Source organism: Drosophila santomea, chromosome X (genome assembly GCF_016746245.2).
Source record: "Drosophila santomea strain STO CAGO 1482 chromosome X, Prin_Dsan_1.1, whole genome shotgun sequence".
Lineage (NCBI taxonomy): Eukaryota > Metazoa > Arthropoda > Insecta > Diptera > Drosophilidae > Drosophila > Drosophila santomea.
This window is the reverse complement of record NC_053021.2, coordinates 18,784,351-18,801,761: the sequence shown is the minus strand read 5'-3', so window position 1 is coordinate 18,801,761 and position 17,411 is coordinate 18,784,351. Positions and strand designations below refer to the sequence as shown.

The following is a 17,411-nucleotide window of genomic DNA, read 5'->3' as shown; positions in this document are numbered from 1 at the left end:
CATCAAGCAAGGCGTAGATTCGTCGAATGGGCCCAAAACGAGATTGCTGTTGTTCCCGATTTTTCATAAGCCTCCAAGATCTTGTGATTTAACACCGCTAGACTACTTTTTGTGGGGCTATGTAAAGTCATTGGTCTATGCGGATAAGCCACAAACGCTAAACCATTTGGAAGACAACATTCGCCGTGTTATTGCCGATATACGGCCAAATATGTTGGAAAAAGTCATTGCAAATTGGACGTCCAGATTGGACTACATCCGAGCCAGCCGTGGCGGTCATATGCCAGAAATCATATTTAAAATGTAATGCCACAAGATTATCTTTCATGTCAATAAAATTCATGTCAATCGAATAATCCATCGTTGTTTTATTGCAATTTAAAGTTCTATACCTCTAAAAAAAACACCCTATATAATATAATTGAGTAATAGTAACTAGTTCCAGCTGAAAAACTAAACTAGCTTAAAAAGTCCACGAAATAAAACGCCCCCTTGTTAAGATGTTGCTATATTTGCGTACGACAATCCGCATAAGATATGCCACACTGATCAGCTCCACAGACGATTGACCCATTGCACAATCGTCAAAACGGAGGCGGCTCCAGTGGGAGGATCCACCAGCCACGCCCACCGCCCAACTAACCGTGAACCAAACGCTTGGCAGATGTTATATGAGGTAGTGGCCAAAGCTTCCTGGGCGCAGTTTTCATTCGATCGACGGCCAATGGAGAACCTGCAAGTGCTGCGATTGCTCCTCGGATTAATCGGTTTAATCCTGATCTCGGGATCCGTGGAGAGTAGGCCCGGTGGAATGGAGTTTCAGTCGCACTATTTGCGGGCCATCACCGCCTACCGGAGACTGGAGAGGATCCTACCCAAGGAGGAGCTGCGCGCCCTAACGGGCATTGGATTATTGAATGGAGCGCGCCAGGCGGAGGAGCAAATGGAACAGCATTTGGTGGCGGCCATCAGGGAGCTGCTGTTCCAAATGAATCTCACGGAGAGCGCTCGTGTCATGTCCAAAATCGATGCCATCGAACATCAGTTGTCCAGGGATCAGAGGGCCGTGGAAATTCTCAATCGGGTGATGGATGTGGTGTCCCAGGCCAAGGACGATCATGAGTTCCGTGTGGAATTGAGGGAAATGGCACAGCAACAAAAGGAGGAGGAGCTGTACAATCAGGAGCTCTCCGCCGATCTCACGGATCAGCCGAAATTGGTCGAGAGATTGGGCAAACTTAGACAGAGTATTCTCAAGCAGGTGCCACAAATGAAAAACGAACTGCAGGCGAAGATTGATAGGGCTCTGCAGCATTTACTGGAGCAGGCTGGAGAGGATGGGGTGCTGGCCAAGGCCAAGCAAAAGGTGATCCACAAAAGGCAAATCAAGAAGGGAACGGAGCAAAGGAAGCAGCAGGATCGGGAGACGGAGCAGCGATCAATGCCGGCGGAAATGAGGGTTATTAAATCCATACTTTCTGAGGTAGCACTACAAATTATTTACAATTATTTAAAAATTAGTACCAAATAGTTTTTGTTTGGAATAATTAGATATCCTTTTATGTTTACGTTTAAAGTGCATGTCTTAAGTATGCAACACTTGATTTTTTAACGCCAGGCTCATGACTTACGCTTCCAGGAGGATTTCTTGGAGAATATGTTGGATCAGCTGCCGCCGCGGCGAATCAAAATAGAACCCAACTCCTCGGAGCTCGATGACCTGCAAATGAACGTAAAGGTGAGCAGAAGGACCCATTTTGAACCCCGTTTGTGACTAACCCAATGACCCCTAATTGATGATGAGCTAACCCAACATTGACTTGGTTCACCTAATCCTTTGTCCCACGGCCTTTGGAAGTCGCCAAATGTTACAGCCAAGGCCAAAGGTAAACCGAAAATGAACGCGAAGCCGGAGAAACAGGTGGAGGTGGAGGACACAGGCTCCTCCTCGGAATTGGCCACGGACGACAACGATGACCTGGGCGATGGGGAGGAACCTGGAGCTGGCGGAGACGGAGGTGGTGGAGGCGGTGGTGGCTTGGTTGGCATCATTGGCAGCCTCAGCGGTGTGAGTAGAAGGTTAAGAGCCCATTAGATATCAGGTTTAAAGGCTTTTTTTCTAGGGTGAAGGTGGTTCCGATGTGGGTGCTCTAATTGGCGCCCTTACTGGTGTGATTTCCACCTTGTTTGGAGTAAGTATAGATGTTTTTCGATCCCACCAAGATATTTTAAATATTTAATAACTATCTGCTTAGCCTGGAGGCCTCGATGTTCAAGGTCTGATTCAAACGGGAACCTCGCTGATTTCCGGTCTGCTGGGTGGAAACAAGAACTTTGGTCTCGTGCTGGGACAATATGTGGGCACTGCTCTGGATGGTCTCTCTGGCGGTGGTGGAGCGGTGAGTTCTTTAAACCTATTTAATGAATTTCTAATTATTTGACTTTTCTTTATATGTATATAATTGGTTTTCCAGATTAACAATGGTCAATTTTTGGGCAACTTCCTGGGCACTGTGCTGGCCGCACTGAGCGCTGTATTTATATATTTTACACATATTCATTTACCTTCCAGATCCCAACCACTTAACTGTGTTACTAACCCCAGGAATATTGTTTATTTAGCCAGTGAAGTAAAGCACGTTCTACAATCTTCAACAGGATCCCGAGGAGGAGGGCCCGCCGCAACCGTTGACCTTCACCAAGAACCTGATCACCAGCTTCCTGGAGGCAAAGTATCGGCCACTTAACGAGGACGGCTCAGAGGAGCGACACGGAAGTGCGGAGCTGCCACGCCCGCGAAAGAAGAAGGAGGGCGGTGGTTGGGCAGCTGCGGCGGCTGACCACTTTGATTCTGGAGGCTTTGTGAAGCAGGTGGCCTCCCATCTGGTGAGCAATGCCCTTGGCTTGATCTTAAATGCCGGACTGGGAGCCGCTGGTGGAGCTTCGAGTGCGGCCAAGAATATTTTCGCCAGCAGCAGCATGGGCCATCATGCCAAGCCGGCAGATCATCATAGATCTTGGAACCTGTACGATAATGAGCCATTCTAGCCAGCTTAGTGATCACATAATCATAGTTACGTTAATCGTTTGTGTTAAAACCAATTGTTTTTTTTTTTTGTTTTGCTAGTTTGTAACCGAAATAAATAAAGAAGTGAGGAGAAAGAGTTGTTGGTCACTTGGGCAGCTAAGAAAGCGTAAAAGAGGGGCTCTAAATCAAGTGGCGTAACAGCTTGGACAGCGGCTGATGCAAGAGATCCACTGGAATTCAGTGGGAGCCACTGTAATGAACCACTCCCCCAAGGATGCGGTGGGGCAAATCACTGGGTGGAAACGCAAAAAGCGAAAGTTCGCAATGAGCGGAAGTAAAAACTATGTACAGGTGAAGGGGTGAAGTAACTCGGGTGGGTTCATTTCCTAAAACTACAGTTCAGAGCGGGTAGAACAGGGCAATGAACTGTGGAGTTGGACTCAGGTCGCTTAAAGAATTCGTTTTATATATACTTTAATTATATTTAAATTAATAAGTTAATATATCTTCGCAACCCAATTGACCACTGGATCTTCCTAACTCTCAAGAAATTCTCTCTCTCCATTTTTCCAAGTGTTTTCCGCGAACCTTTCTTCGTGGGCCAACTACTTTGTAGCTTGGCCAATGGAGCGGGCATTGTGTCACTTTCTACTGATTACAGGTTTCATTAAATTGCTTTTACTTGTTTACTTCTGGTGCTTTCTCTGACTCTCTCGCTCTCGCTCTCGCTCTCTCCCTCTCTCTCTTGCTCTCTCTGTCACTATCTTTCTCTTGATTTTTTGAAGTGGGCTGGAATATTTTTTTAGCAACGAGTTTCAGTTTTCAGTTATGCGTGAATCTTTCACAAGACAAAGTGACATTTTGCGGGCCGTTTAGTTGTCGCGTTTTTAATTTGAAAAACCCCAGCTAGTGTTTATTGTTTTGTGTTTTATTTTTTCTTGTGTGCGCAGTGTTTGTGCTGGTTTATTTGGATTTTGAAATTGTTTATAAACTCAATTATAAATTTTGGGTGCTTCGGAGAGTTCGCATTGCAATTAAGTTTGGCAAGCCGCATTCACATTTTATTATATTTCGGGTGAGTATGTGTGCATATAAGGCGGTTGAAAGCCGGGAAAAGGGGAAATAAGCGACCATCCCAGCTCAATATGTGTGTCAAACGAAAGACTTAGGCAACGAACTTGCTAACTGGGCTAAGCCTCAACTGCAAATGCTGGCATAGGTCAGGTCTGTTCCAAAAACAAACAGCACTGCGGGGGGTTAGTGATGGCGGGGGGTGATTGAAGAGAGGGGCCGAGGGGGCTATTGATTAGCGCTCGTCCATTAATCGCTTTGGCTACCGAAATTTGGCAACAGCGCCGACGTCAACAATGCAAAAGTGAAGACTCAAATGCGTTAATTGCTTCATAAATCAATTAACAAAAGCTTAACCAATCGTTTGAAAAAAGGGAGAGTTTTTATTGTTCTCCCCTATGACGGCAGCCTTTGTGTTCAGTGTATCATACCGATGGTTGACTATATGAAATTTTGTCTTCAGCACACAAAAAATTGATTCGTTAAATAGCTATATTAATTATAAAAATATATTGTAAAGACGTGATTCAGGGGGATATTCCCTTTTTTCACTCTTAACTCTGTTTGAAATTTCTCTGAAGTTTCGGGGTTAACTACCTGGTAACCTACTACTCACTTTTGGACTGACCCCTGGTCGCTGCCATGATTGAGGATGAACCACAGTCCGAGCTGAAAGACACACACAAAACAAAAAAAAACCAAAAAAAAAAAACACCGACTTGTCTGGGCCAAGCAAGAGTGGCCTGGCCCAAAGAAACCGGTAACGGTCTCAAGGTCGCTGGTCGAATCGATGGCTCTGGCCAGATAAGCCTTAGCCCAAGATACAGCAGCCAGTTCAGCCATCAACGCGCTTTGGGCCAAAAGCTAAAAGCCATCAGCTCTAAGTCATAAGCAATAACAAAAGTCAGTGATGATAGCTGGGGCAAAAAGGAAAAAAAAGGGGAAAAAAATAGTAAATAAATAAATAAAATCGAAAACGAGGGAAAAAGCGAAAGTGAACGCCACGAAAGTGGAGCAGTCGAGCTGGAAGTCCGCCGAAGGCAAACCGGCGAGGGGGCGTCTCTGCATAAACAAAAATATATCGTATATATGCAGGTGTCATATCTATGTCGGTCATTAAGTTTATTGACCAGAGGACGCTCCAAATTGTGCGGTTGTTTCGGGAGAGTTATGCAAATCGATTGTGGCAACCCGATATCGAAAAGCGTAGAAACTTATTGCAAATGACCGTAAAACAATGCCCCCTTTTATATATATTTTTTTTTCGGCCGATTATTATGCAAATCTCGAAATTTCTTATCCACCACGCGGTGGTGTTGTGGCTTTATGTTTCAATTATGAGCGTTAAAGTCCGTATCGCACATCTTGTATTATACGAATATTCACACATTTTTGATGATGATATTTTCCCTGGGCAGTAAATTATATGTTGATGCGGGTCTGGGCGTATGAATGACTGTTTATGGTCTTACCGATGTGTTTTTTTCCTATTATAAAATAGTGTTCAGTTTTATTTGCTAAGAAATTTCATAAGCCTCTGGCATTTTCGTTTAGCTTAGAAGTGATTTCCAATTTACGCCTCATTTAACAGCACTAAGTTCTGCACGGCAATTAAGCAAAGTGATCAGATTTGAAATGCCTTTCAAAATATCTAATGCCAAAATGATATTATTATGGATCGACCTTCGCCGGCCGCCAGTGGCGAGATTTATTAATACTATAATTACAATAATTGCTGAACAAACAAATAAACGCCAACTGACACACCAGAATCTGAGTCTGAATCTCCGTCAACCTTTGCGCAGAATCAAACGAATCATTTTCGCCTGGCCAAGAACAAAGTTCGTTCGTCCGATTCTAATACTAATTCTCAGGCTGAGTTTTCAGTGAGTGGTCATTCATTTAGTCTGTCGGCAACGCCTTTTCCAATTAAATTCGACCCGGCTATTGGGTACATAACAAAAGCTCTTAAAGTGAAGGATTGGCTTATGTTACAAACGCTCTTAATATAAACCAAATTAACTTTATTTTTCCATTAGAGCATTGCATTTGTGGGGCAAATCAAGAGATTGTCTTTACGCAAAAACTCAGAAACTCATTTGAACGTTTCTTGTAAAATGTGTATCCATTCTTTGTTTAGTGATTGGTTTTATTTAATATCTTGTTTATATTATTTTGGTATACTTTACATCTCTATTAATATGTTACGAACTATCCCAGTCCTATGAAATTTCCTTTGCTCAAATGTCGAATGTCAAATGGACTGGCAGTAAAGCACTTGCGCAAAGCCATCAGCAGTTCATTAGAGGCCCATTGCTGCGACGGAGTCGAGTACATTAGATGGAATTGGATGCGGAATCGAGTGGTGGCTTCTCCTCCACCTGGTTAACGAGCCGCGCTCTGGGTTCCAAATGAAATGGTTAATGGTTAATGGTTATGACCGGCCGACCGCTAGTAACTCCCAAGTTTCGCCGTCTAAGTGGTCACTCGTTAAGCAAGGGGGTGCCCAATGGATCTGTTATCCATTCATTTCCATTTTTATTTTATTATTATTATTTTATTTCTATTTTTTGTTGGTTTTTCCTGCGTGCACTTAGCGGAGTCATCGTGGCCAGAACAGCGATGAGCAGGTGACATTAATGCCGTGGCCCAAAACTGAGCCAAGTTACAAAAAAAAAAAAATAAAAAAAATTGCAGCTAGCGCATAATGCATAATGACAACCGTTGCATAACCCCCCGCCAGTTGGGTAATGCCAAATTATGCCCCGACATGACGGCAAAGGGTATTATGCTACTTGCTACATGCTATATGGGATATGCTATATAGAGCCACTTCCAGAGAACCACAAGTTGCCACTGGTTAGTGCGGATTTAATGCGTCTGCCCCACTATTTTGGCCCCTGACATTTTGCGACGCGACAACTAAACTTTAGAAAAAAAAAAAAAATAAAACCATAACACACAACAAACTGACAAGTGTAACCAAAAGGCGAAACTGGAAATGCAATGAAGATCTGGTTGTTGTAAATAAAGTCACTTGGGTTCAGGGGGCAAGGATTTGGGGCGCTTTTGGGGTCTTGGCCAGGCCAAAACGGCATGTTTTCTGCCAGATTGCTTTGAATAAAAACCAAGACACCAAGAGCGCCTGTCTTTTTTCTGGTTTTCTGTTGTCGCTTTTCTGTCATACACATTATGACACGCGCTGCAACCGCTGATGGACAGACTGTCAGATTGACTCACTGGCAAACTGACAAACTGACGAAGTGGCGGGGCTGGCCAGCAATTATAGCGTTCTAATTGAGGCGCCTCAACGGCAACAAGTAGCAATTGAATTTTCATGGATAATTTGCCAATTGAGCTGCCAAATTAGGCAGAACAAGTTGCCGGATCTTTTGACATGCAGATCTCTAGTGATTGATTTAAATTGAAATCACGAAAGCGACATAAAATATTGCCAAATTAAACAGTTTACATAAATTTATAATAATTTATATATTTATATAAATTTATAATTATTTATATATTTAAATAAATGTATAATTTTTTATATATTTAAATAAATTTATAATTATTTATATATTTAAATAAATTTATAATTCTTTATATATTTAAATAAATTTATAATTATTTATATATTTAAATAAATTTATAATTATTTATATATTTAAATAAATTTATAATTATTTATATATTTAAATAAGTTTATAATTATTTATATATTTAAATAAGTTTATAATTATTTATATATTTAAATAAATTTATAATTATTTATATATTTAAATAAATTTATAATTCTTTATATATTTAAATAAATTTATAATTATTTATATATTTAAATATATTTTTAACTACTTATATATTTAAATAAATTTATAATTATTTATATATTTAAATAAATTTATAATTATTTATATATTTAAATAAATTTATAATTCTTTATATATTTAAATAAATTTATAATTATTTATATATTTAAATAAATTTATAATTATTTATATATTTAAATAAATTTATAAATATTTATATATTTAAATAAGTTTATAATTATTTATATATTTAAATATGTTTATAATTATTTATATATTTAAATAAATTTATAATTATTTATATATTTAAATAAGTTTATAACTATTTATATATTTAAATAAATTTATAATTATTTATTTATTTATTTGTTGATTTACAAAGGGAAGTTTTAATTGTATGGCAGATGTTATTAAGTTTTACCTGAATAATATTGTTTTATTTCAAGTTAACAAGTATACAATGCAGTAGCTGTTAACTGATATAAGACATACTCGTAAGCCTACCAAAATGGGTCAGAATGTGGCTTTTGTTTTCGGAAAACATCTTCAAGGGCTTCGTGCTGTGACAAGAAAATTGAAAGTTCATTTAGCTAAGGCCACAAAGTAAGAGGCACTCGAGCATGCACTGGGCACAGGTTCTGCGTCTGCGATCTGTAAAAAATGTGTATAAAAAGATACCCAGATGTGGATGTGGATGTGGCTGCGGATGTTGAGATGAAGGTGTAGATGGAGATGGATATGGAGTTGCAGGTGGAGGCCTCTGAAGAGACATCTTCCGACCTTGTGACCCACAAAAACACTGACAGTCGAGCGTGCACTTTGCATTTTGGGTTTTTGCGGTTTCGTTGCTGAAATTTTTATATTTTTTTTACATTTTTTATTTGTCATTTCAACGGATGCGCGCATTAATTTTGCTTTATCTGGGCCCCTCGCTCGTCTGTCGTCTGTCGTCACATGAAATGTGAAATAAAACTAAAACTAAAACTACAAGCGAAATAAAAGCATGACAAGGTGCGCCAGCACCTCTTCACGTCAATTAAGGATTATGTTTCGGTCCCGTTCCGGCAAACGACCCAGATGACCTTGAGCCAAGGCGTTGATTAAGTCAACACACTGATAAGCAAATTACGGCGAAAACGGGTTAAGTGGCCACTGGCCACTGTCAGGGGTTAATTAGAAAGGTTTCCCAAGCACCCAGAAATTGCCAGTGACATTTGCAATTAAATGAGAGGCCGACACACTAATTGCAAGGATCACGATAATCCTTTTCGTATACGAAAACTTGAAATGATGGAAAATTTTCGATAAAAATAACCAAGCCGGTTTTGCGACTATGTTTCTGGTGGATTTAGCCTAATAAATCAAGACATTCAAGCGTAGAAATCTCCTAATAGTTATAAATAATATACCTAATTGATCTTTGAATATTCTTGAGTGTGATATAAAAAAACTGAATAACCCCTTCCAATATCACGTGACACAAGCAATTTGCTTAACAAAAATCCGAAAATTGCTTAATAAATCTGGATTTGCATGGGAAACATAATAAACTTGCTAAAGTCAAGTGCAGATGATTACTTTTGCTTAAATCCAATTTAAATCTCAAAATTGACTTAATCAACTGCTTCGATACAATTCAATTCAATTTGATACGATTCAATTCAATTCAAATTGAAAGTGATTTATTTAGTTAATTGTTTCGAAATCAGAACTCGGCCCGCAAAAACTGACTAATTATACATGCATGCAGCGGCGGGCCAGCATTTCAAATCGGATCGTATCGGATCATATAGGTTTGTATCGGTTCGTATCGGTTCGTATAGTATCGTTTCGTATCGTATCTTTCAGATACGATTGCATCGCATTGGAGTGCAGTCCGTGCACTCAGCAGGCAATTCTAGTTATTTGGTTTCGTCTGAATTCGATACGCGCACTTTGACTCCAATTTATCGGTCTCCCTCTGGCGTTCGAAGGCAAGCGACTTGATTAAAGTATCTTTAGCTTGTATTCTTTTCGTTTGGAATCGTTGCGTTGCGTTTTTGTTCGTTTTTCGTTCTCCAGCCAGCGACATTTCACTTCTAGCCATAAATACGTATAATTTATGTTGATTATTAATCGCACAAAGCGCATTAACATGCGATTTAACATAGGCATTTCAGTCCGATTTACTAGTAAATCCAGCTGTGGTTAAATTCTTATTCAATGTTAGGGTCAAGGGTAGTGGCTTTAGTGGTTGCTTTAGGGGAGGTTAACATGGCTTTTTTCCACGTAAAGGAAAACCAGAAGGAACGCCGAGTGTCGAGTGTCTCGACCATCATATTCCCCTTACTTATTATCTTAGATTATTTTTGGCAACAATATATTCACAAATATCCCTTTAAAATTGAAATGCCAGTTGACTGGGAGTTCAGTAAATCATTCAACAAGCTATGAAAGTCCATATTGTTGTAAAACAAATCAGGACGAAATGTAATATTTTTGAAGTAACTTTTATCATAACTTCGCAAAAAATGTTCATAAAGCCTAAAGAATGACTGTTACCAATGCTAATCACTTTTTGTTGGAATTGGGGGGAAAAAAAAGTCTGGGTAAATTTTTAGCATTTTTTTTAAGGGGTCATCCAAATTGGCAAGAAATGGCAAAAAAATTTAAATCCCATTTATTGATACAGTTTGAATGTGACAATGTGACATTCTATATTCCTACAATTATTGTTAAAGTTGTGGCTAAAAAACTGATTTTTTATTGTCGAAAACTAGTGAACACGGATTTTACCTAAAATTTTAAAATTGTTGATGGCTATTTTATCATAACTCGAGCAAAAATAATCATGAAGATGAAATAATAACTTTTTTGAAGAGGTAATTACTATTTTACTAGCTTTTGGACTTAGGGAAATCAATTAAATTGCTGAGTGAAAGGGAGCAGATTTGAAAAGGACTTCGATTAGACCCTTGTATAACCGCTAACAACCGAAAAAAGTGCTTAAGAATGCACATTGCGCATACGCCGCGTATGACCGACTTGTGCCTCTCTTTTGTATGTGTGTGTGTGCCTTAATTGAAAGCCAAAGAGTACAAATTAAAAGCGCATTGCAGAAACACCATTAACAAGACAACAACACCGGTGACTTAACATCTCCAGCGGCTGGTTTTGCACTTTATTGAGCGCTTTCCGTTCGAATTTGCGCTCAAAACCGCTCAAAAACGTGTTTTTTGCGCCGGCGTTCCGCTCGAATCGCTGCCAGCGTCGCAGTCGACGTCTTGCATCCAGCAACGAGCAACGAATCCAAACGAATCCAAACGTATCCATGAATCCACGAATCCACGAATCGGGCGGCAATAAAATTCAATTTTGGCCGGGGATTGCGTTCGTCTGGGATTTTTTGTACGCTGGATATTTTGAGTGGACTGCGCAGCGGCGCTAAACAAAAAGCTCTGCGCATACGCCGTGGGCTGTGTAACCGATTTTTTGGCCACTGCTAAATCATTGAAGTAACTTTCGTCCGCAGTCATTTGCTTAAAGTTAGTGAACGTGCTAGTATCGCGTATCTGGCGGCGCGGCTTCCACACGACAACAAAAACGACAACGACCACACTTGCCACAAAAGTTTACATTTTCAATTTTTTTTTTCTGTCTGTCCAACCCGAGCTTTGTGTGTTATTTTGCGGTACAAAACCAAATACTATATATATATGTATATACAAACAAACCTTTCTTATACAAAATCAACGGAAAATTTCCACTGCAAAATCTAACCAATATTTTGTTCGCTTGCAGAAAACTACTTAATTATGCAGTTCACCAGGAGCCGTTTGTTACTATCGATGGCCGTGCTAGCGGCACTGCTATCGCTAACGCTGGGCTATCCCGCTCCACAGCAAACAAATTCCGAACTGGAGGCGAGTTTCCAGGATACCAGCGATCCCGACTTGAATCCCATCAATGCCGAGGTAACACAATCAACGAATGTTTAGACCAGTAGCATCCCAAAATCCCTTCGAGAAAAATCCAAAGACCCAACAAGGAAGTTTGCAAACATTTTAAAAGTGGAGGGGGCGTCCGAAAACTTGATTGTCGATTGTCTCCTGGCGTGAAAGTACAATTTTCCCGCTCTCGCTCTCTGTTGTTGCACATTTTAAACGTTTTTTTATGGTTTTTTTTTTTTTGCTTTTTGTTGCTTTTTGCCCGTTATGCAAGCTGCTAATTTTGTGGTGCATTGAACCGACTTCTGGGCAATTTTCTGGCCTCAACCGCTCGTATGCAAATCGGGCAAAATGCAAAGAGCCAGGTAGAAAATGGTTTAAAGCCAAATTCAATTCCAAATTCGTTGGCCATTCGACGACCAGACGACCTTGATGGCGACAAAACTTGTTAACGACCTACGTTAACATTTCAAAACCATTCCAAAAGCCAAAACCGAACATCGAACACCGAAAACCAAAAACTGAAAACCCCAAAAATAAAAAGCCGAAAAATCCAAGCCAACGCCTTGGCCAAAAAGAGATGGGCTCATGTGGGCAGAAAGAGAGGGGTATAGGGGAGCTTCTTCATGGCTCATCACCTCTACTCCTCTCGCTTCCTCTTATTCGCATGAATTGTGAAACATTTCCGCGCCTCCAAAAGTTGGTTCATATATTTATGTCTTCGTCTTGATTGATTCAACCATTCGTAGTGAAAAGCATTGGATTTGAGGTAATTGCTTGGGAAATGGAAAAAATGCAAATAACAGAAGATTAAAAACGTTAATAGCAGGCTTTAAATCAATTTGTTGAACAACCAAAGACAATCAATTTAGATAAATACTTTTCCGCAAAAGACTAAATAACATAGGAAAATTGTATTATCTAAAGCTTAGCCACAAAAATGAATCATTTACCTCTGCTCACAGTTTTCCACTTTACCATTCGAGTAGTAGTTAAACTTGTTGTAAATCCCTTCGTTCAACTGCTCGTTCAGCTTTCAACAACTGACCTGATTTTGCTCTATATAAATCATAGCTCACGCTTTTTGTTTGTCACTTCAGCGGGCAAAAACAAAAGGCATAAAGTAAAGGTGTAGAGCGTAATGTGTTTAGCGTTTTGTTAAACTAATAAATCGCCTAGTTGTTTAGCTTCTCGAAAACCAAAAAGACGGAAAAAAATATGGTCCATGTGGGCTGCTCAAGCGATTTGCTGTCGGCCAGTCTCAGAAAAAAAAAAAAAAACATTCAAGAGGGAGAATGGCAGAACAATGAACTGAAAACGCCAAGTGAATTGCACAATTTTCAAGATATTACTTGTGATCAAAATCCGAGGGCTGAAGGCGAATTATTGTTAAACGTTTTCTAGCTGATTAAGTGTCGTTAGCTAGTTGTTTTGCAACTTTAGTTTTGGAGACAGTTAATATGCACTAAAATGCCGGAATGATTTATAGAATTTATTTAGGCACTTTATTGCATGTTTAAAATTCAAATCACAGTCAACGTATTTCATAACTTTTTAAGAGGGCCAGAAATAAAAAGGTAGTATAATTGCAAGTAGTAGTGCAATGTACTATGATCCCAGTTCGGCTGGAAATTCAATTCCTATGGCTTGGATTATGCGTTTTGGTTGGAAATGAGTTGATTTCGGCTGCGATATTGAGGTGCATATTCACGAGTATATGACCGAATGACGAGGTGAATTTTAAGTGCCTTGGACCAGCTCGGATCGATCGAGAAGCGGTCCGAAAGTATCAGATATAGCGATAGACATCGGCTTAGAATGACCGAAGGTCCCCAAGTCCACCAGTGATATACATAATTACTTATGTGTGTGTAGTGTGTAGTACATGAGTGCTTTTTTTTTCTTCTGCTTCTTCGACCAGCCCCAAAAATTGGGTCAAGTCTAACTGGCCCCCAGTGTCGAGTGCTTTTTTGCCCGCTCTTTGGCAGCAATTAAACTTGAAGTCAGTACTGGCGGCACTCAAGAGGTGTAATTAGGCAAAGAATCCAATCGATTAAAGGCAGGCAAGTCCGAAAATGCAAGATCGGCAATTAGGCATAATAAAAAAAGACAGGGACAAATTCAAATATAAGTTCAGAGATCGTAGAAGAAGTTTATATGTGTGACTCAAGGGAACAGGCCAAACTCTTGCAATTACTTTGGTAGATTGTCTCTAGCAACTCAAGTACTCCTCTAATCCTTGGGTGATCCGCTACGATTTCCATTTCCAGGAGGTGTTAGGTGTCCAGGAGCGCAACAAGAGAAAACTGCCCGATGCCACATTCGAGGCTAAGAACGCAGTGCTCGGTTTTGTGTTTGGCGTGAGTATTTCATATGCCTAAGATAATACAAACAAGAAATATATATATGCAAATTGTAAATAAATATATATGTAGAAAATCGACAACTTCCTGGATACAAAGACGCGGGTGATCGAGCAGCTGGACCGATCGAATATCGAGAAGAACAAGCAGTGGGACATCAAGTCGCCGGTGCCCATCAAGGATTTCCAAACCCTGATCACCGCCGTGGTGTCGCCGAAGATCCGTTCGATTGGCAACATTGCCAATGACCTGACCACCGGTGTGCTGACCACGATCACCGCCTTCAGTGGCTCCTCCTCGGGCGGCGGCAATGCGAACGCCGGATTGGGCAATGTGGTGTCCAAGTTCCTCAGCTTCTCGGGACCCATCCTGCAGGGATCCACTGGCGGTGTGAATGGAATAGCCGGCGTGACGACACCGGCTCCCGATTCGGATGAGGCGGGCTACTAGAGATACTAGAAGGATAACTAACACCTAACACCAACGATCCAAGGCCAACTAATGAGAGCTGTAATTTATCGTTGAAACCGTTTCTCCCTATTCGTTTCTACCCACATCCATCAGAATCTTTGTTGACTTTCCTCCAACCCCCCCCTCGCTCCAATCGTTTTTATTTTTTTTTGTTTACACCCTAGTTAAGTTTCATGTTTGTAAATATTCGGCATAAACAAATATACATATATATAGAGAAATTCACGACACTACAAAAGCGAATAAAACCGAAAACAGAAAACCAATACAACACGCACCTAGTTTCAATTTCGGGCCTTGGCCTTGTTGGGTTTTTTGGATTTTTGATTTTGGAATTGGATTTTGGATTTTGGATTTTGGATTTTGGATACCCCTGCTGCTCTCACTCACATGGTTCATCTGTATACTTATCTATTTGTTTCTCTATATATTTGTCAGACCAAGAGACGTCGTCGGGCGGGGGGAAAAGATCTGAGCGATGCCGCCGAAATCATGAGCGATGCCTCCCTGGAACTTCCCTCGGAACTATTGAACAAATCCCTCTTGACGGTCACCAATATCTCAAAGTCGTTGTCTCGACTGATTTTGGTAAGTAATAACTACGAGTATAGTTCTAGTATGGCTTTACAGGCTGGTCATAAATGTATTTTTAATCAACATACATATATATTATTCTAGATTATTCTAAGAAATGTTTATAATATGCTTTATATATTTACAGAACTCCGCTCGTCGCTACTCCCGCTTTGTGCTCTTCTTCAAGCCAGTTTTCGGAGATGCCCTGGTGGTCAAAGGATCTGAGGATCCCACCACAACCACCACCGTTCGCACCACCACAACCACCGAAGAGACTGACAAGCTCAACGAAGTCTAAATAGAATTTATTTTGTTTTTAATTTTTATATTAGTTTTGTTTTTTTTTTTATTATTTTGTTCTTAACCTGTTGGGTGTTTTGATAAAATGTGACTGGTGTAGCCAATAAAGTTACTTATTTATGAAATGGCGCGTGGTCGAACCATCATGCGAACTATTTTCAGCGAACCTTTGGGTCCATCCAAGAAACCGCGCCACAGAATGCCCTTAAAACCATCAACATCCCGCTCGAGAAGCCGTTGGTATAGCCCAAAGGGGTTGCTATAGGAAAATAAATGATATACCATTAGATAATGAATATTTAAATGATAAACAACCCACCTAAGATTGCAAGAGGCGCCATACCAAAAGGCACCCGACTGCTGAACCGCGCAGTTTTGCTCACTTTCATCGTTGTCCCGATCGTGGGTACTGAATTTCTTTCCCGTGTGCTCACTCAGTGCATCCGCGGCATCGCCTTGGAAGTTTCCCAGGACATTCAGACGATACTGCTCCGATTCACTGCCGATGCTGAAGTGATCGTAAATGCCATATCTAAGCTCCTGCTTGCGATTCTGCAGCTGCACCAACAGCTCGTAGTTGTCGCTGCTGGTAATCTGATGCAACTTGTCCAGTCCGATGAAGAACTCGGTGGTCAGTGGTCCGAAACCTATCTGGTAGTCCGCCCACTTGCGATTGAAGTCCTCGCTGCCATCGTACCGATTAACCACCATGGTCCAACCGCCGTTCCTCACCTTCTGATCGCAGAACACAAAGAAGGGCTCCACATTCGAGCGCGGTCGGATTCGCACCACTCCGTGCTGCTGTTTCAGGCAGTTTGCCGGAGTGGTTGGTGCGGTCACTGCACCACCGTTGGCCAGCAGTTGTGGCTCAATGTCCAGGCTGTCGAGGGAAAGCATCTGGGATTATCACTCGGGAATAACAGCAACTTCGGGTAAATACCTACAATCGAGATGCCAGGGCATTGGGTGAAGCGAGTCCCACCACTGGCGCACTTCCCGCTCTTCGCAGATCCACCAACTGCTCCTGCAGACTGCCTATCTGCTCCTTCACACTGGCTATTTCGTTGTTGAGCGACTGCATCCGCGTGGTAAGACCACTTAAAGCCGAAACCGGACAGCTGCTGGAACTCTAAAACGAAAACATGTTGAGACTTACTGTACGAATGGCTGGTAATACGTAATGAGCTGGCTTTGTTTGTGTTCTACAATCACAGACTTTGAACTGTGGAATATGATGTGCCCGTCGCATTTCCCAACTGACCGCATTTTCCAAGGAGGGCGGAACCATCAGTCCTCCGCCCAGATCCGTCTGTGTGGTGGATAGACAGGCCATGGCCATGACCAAGGCATCCAGCTGCAGCATCTGTGACATTTTGCCACTTTCGATCACTGGCCACCGATCTCAACTAGCTAACTAACTAGCTAACTAACTGGCTGACTAACTGACTAACTAACTAAGCCGCAAACTGAACATCAACTGCTGATCTGAGGCGCAGTGCAAGTGTGAATTGAAACAAAGGTCACTCGATTGATTAGCTGTACACGTTGCGTGCATCGCATTGAAAAACGAGTATGCTAAGCAGATATGTAAGTGTTGGGCAGTGCTTTCTCATCCAGTGATTGGTGATTGCAGCTTTACAACACTAAAAAGTACACGGAGAGAAAATATAGAGCTGTTTTACTGGCAGTTCTAATTAGGACGTTTTGCTGTTATCTACAAACATTACACAAAATGATACGTTTAATATTAAAATTATAAAAAAAAAATATTCACAATATTTTAGCCATGGATTCTGCACAATTACTACTATTTATTTGATGCCATTAAGACCTGTGTGATTTAATCGTGATCTTCTCATCACTGTGATCG

The 17,411-nt window shown here is 40.8% G+C and overlaps 3 protein-coding genes across 8 annotated transcripts; 2 read left to right on the top strand and 1 right to left on the bottom strand.

Moving 5' to 3' along the window:
* Nucleotides 1-724: 724 nt before the first annotated feature.
* LOC120456701 (keratin, type I cytoskeletal 10) lies at nucleotides 725-3,048 on the top strand. 2 transcript variants are annotated; one of them, XM_039643667.1, is made up of 7 exons: nucleotides 725-1,483; nucleotides 1,619-1,738; nucleotides 1,859-2,068; nucleotides 2,124-2,192; nucleotides 2,256-2,399; nucleotides 2,475-2,534; nucleotides 2,659-3,048. In XM_039643667.1, exons 1-7 carry the CDS (start codon nucleotides 725-727, stop codon nucleotides 3,046-3,048), a joined length of 1,752 nt encoding a protein of 583 aa, XP_039499601.1. The 2 variants fall into 2 exon arrangements, with proteins under 2 accessions (XP_039499601.1, XP_039499602.1); XM_039643668.1 differs by lacking the exon at nucleotides 2,475-2,534.
* A 944-nt stretch (nucleotides 3,049-3,992) lies between these two features.
* Nucleotides 3,993-15,539, top strand: LOC120456804. 4 transcript variants are annotated; one of them, XM_039643840.2, is made up of 4 exons: nucleotides 3,993-4,103; nucleotides 11,686-11,858; nucleotides 14,102-14,191; nucleotides 14,267-14,920. In XM_039643840.2, the coding sequence occupies exons 2-4, from the start codon at nucleotides 11,700-11,702 to the stop codon at nucleotides 14,642-14,644; spliced, it is 627 nt and encodes a 208-aa protein (XP_039499774.1). In that variant the 5' UTR covers nucleotides 3,993-4,103; nucleotides 11,686-11,699; the 3' UTR covers nucleotides 14,645-14,920. The 4 variants fall into 4 exon arrangements, with proteins under 4 accessions (XP_039499774.1, XP_039499773.1, XP_039499772.1 ...); XM_039643839.2 differs by lacking the exon at nucleotides 3,993-4,103 and adding an exon at nucleotides 11,295-11,399; XM_039643838.2 differs by lacking the exon at nucleotides 3,993-4,103 and adding an exon at nucleotides 11,299-11,575.
* On the bottom strand, nucleotides 15,277-17,080 carry LOC120456803 (microfibril-associated glycoprotein 4). Of its 2 annotated transcripts, XR_005616866.2 has the most exons (5): nucleotides 16,803-17,080; nucleotides 16,486-16,670; nucleotides 15,861-16,421; nucleotides 15,607-15,800; nucleotides 15,277-15,535 (listed from the first exon to the last, which is right to left on the bottom strand). XR_005616866.2 is itself a non-coding variant. In XM_039643837.2 (4 exons), the coding sequence occupies exons 1-4, from the start codon at nucleotides 16,911-16,913 to the stop codon at nucleotides 15,659-15,661; spliced, it is 999 nt and encodes a 332-aa protein (XP_039499771.1). In that variant the 5' UTR covers nucleotides 16,914-17,080; the 3' UTR covers nucleotides 15,528-15,658. The 2 variants fall into 2 exon arrangements, 1 of the variants encoding a protein (XP_039499771.1); XM_039643837.2 differs by having other exon boundaries at nucleotides 15,528-15,800.
* Nucleotides 17,081-17,411: the final 331 nt, after the last annotated feature.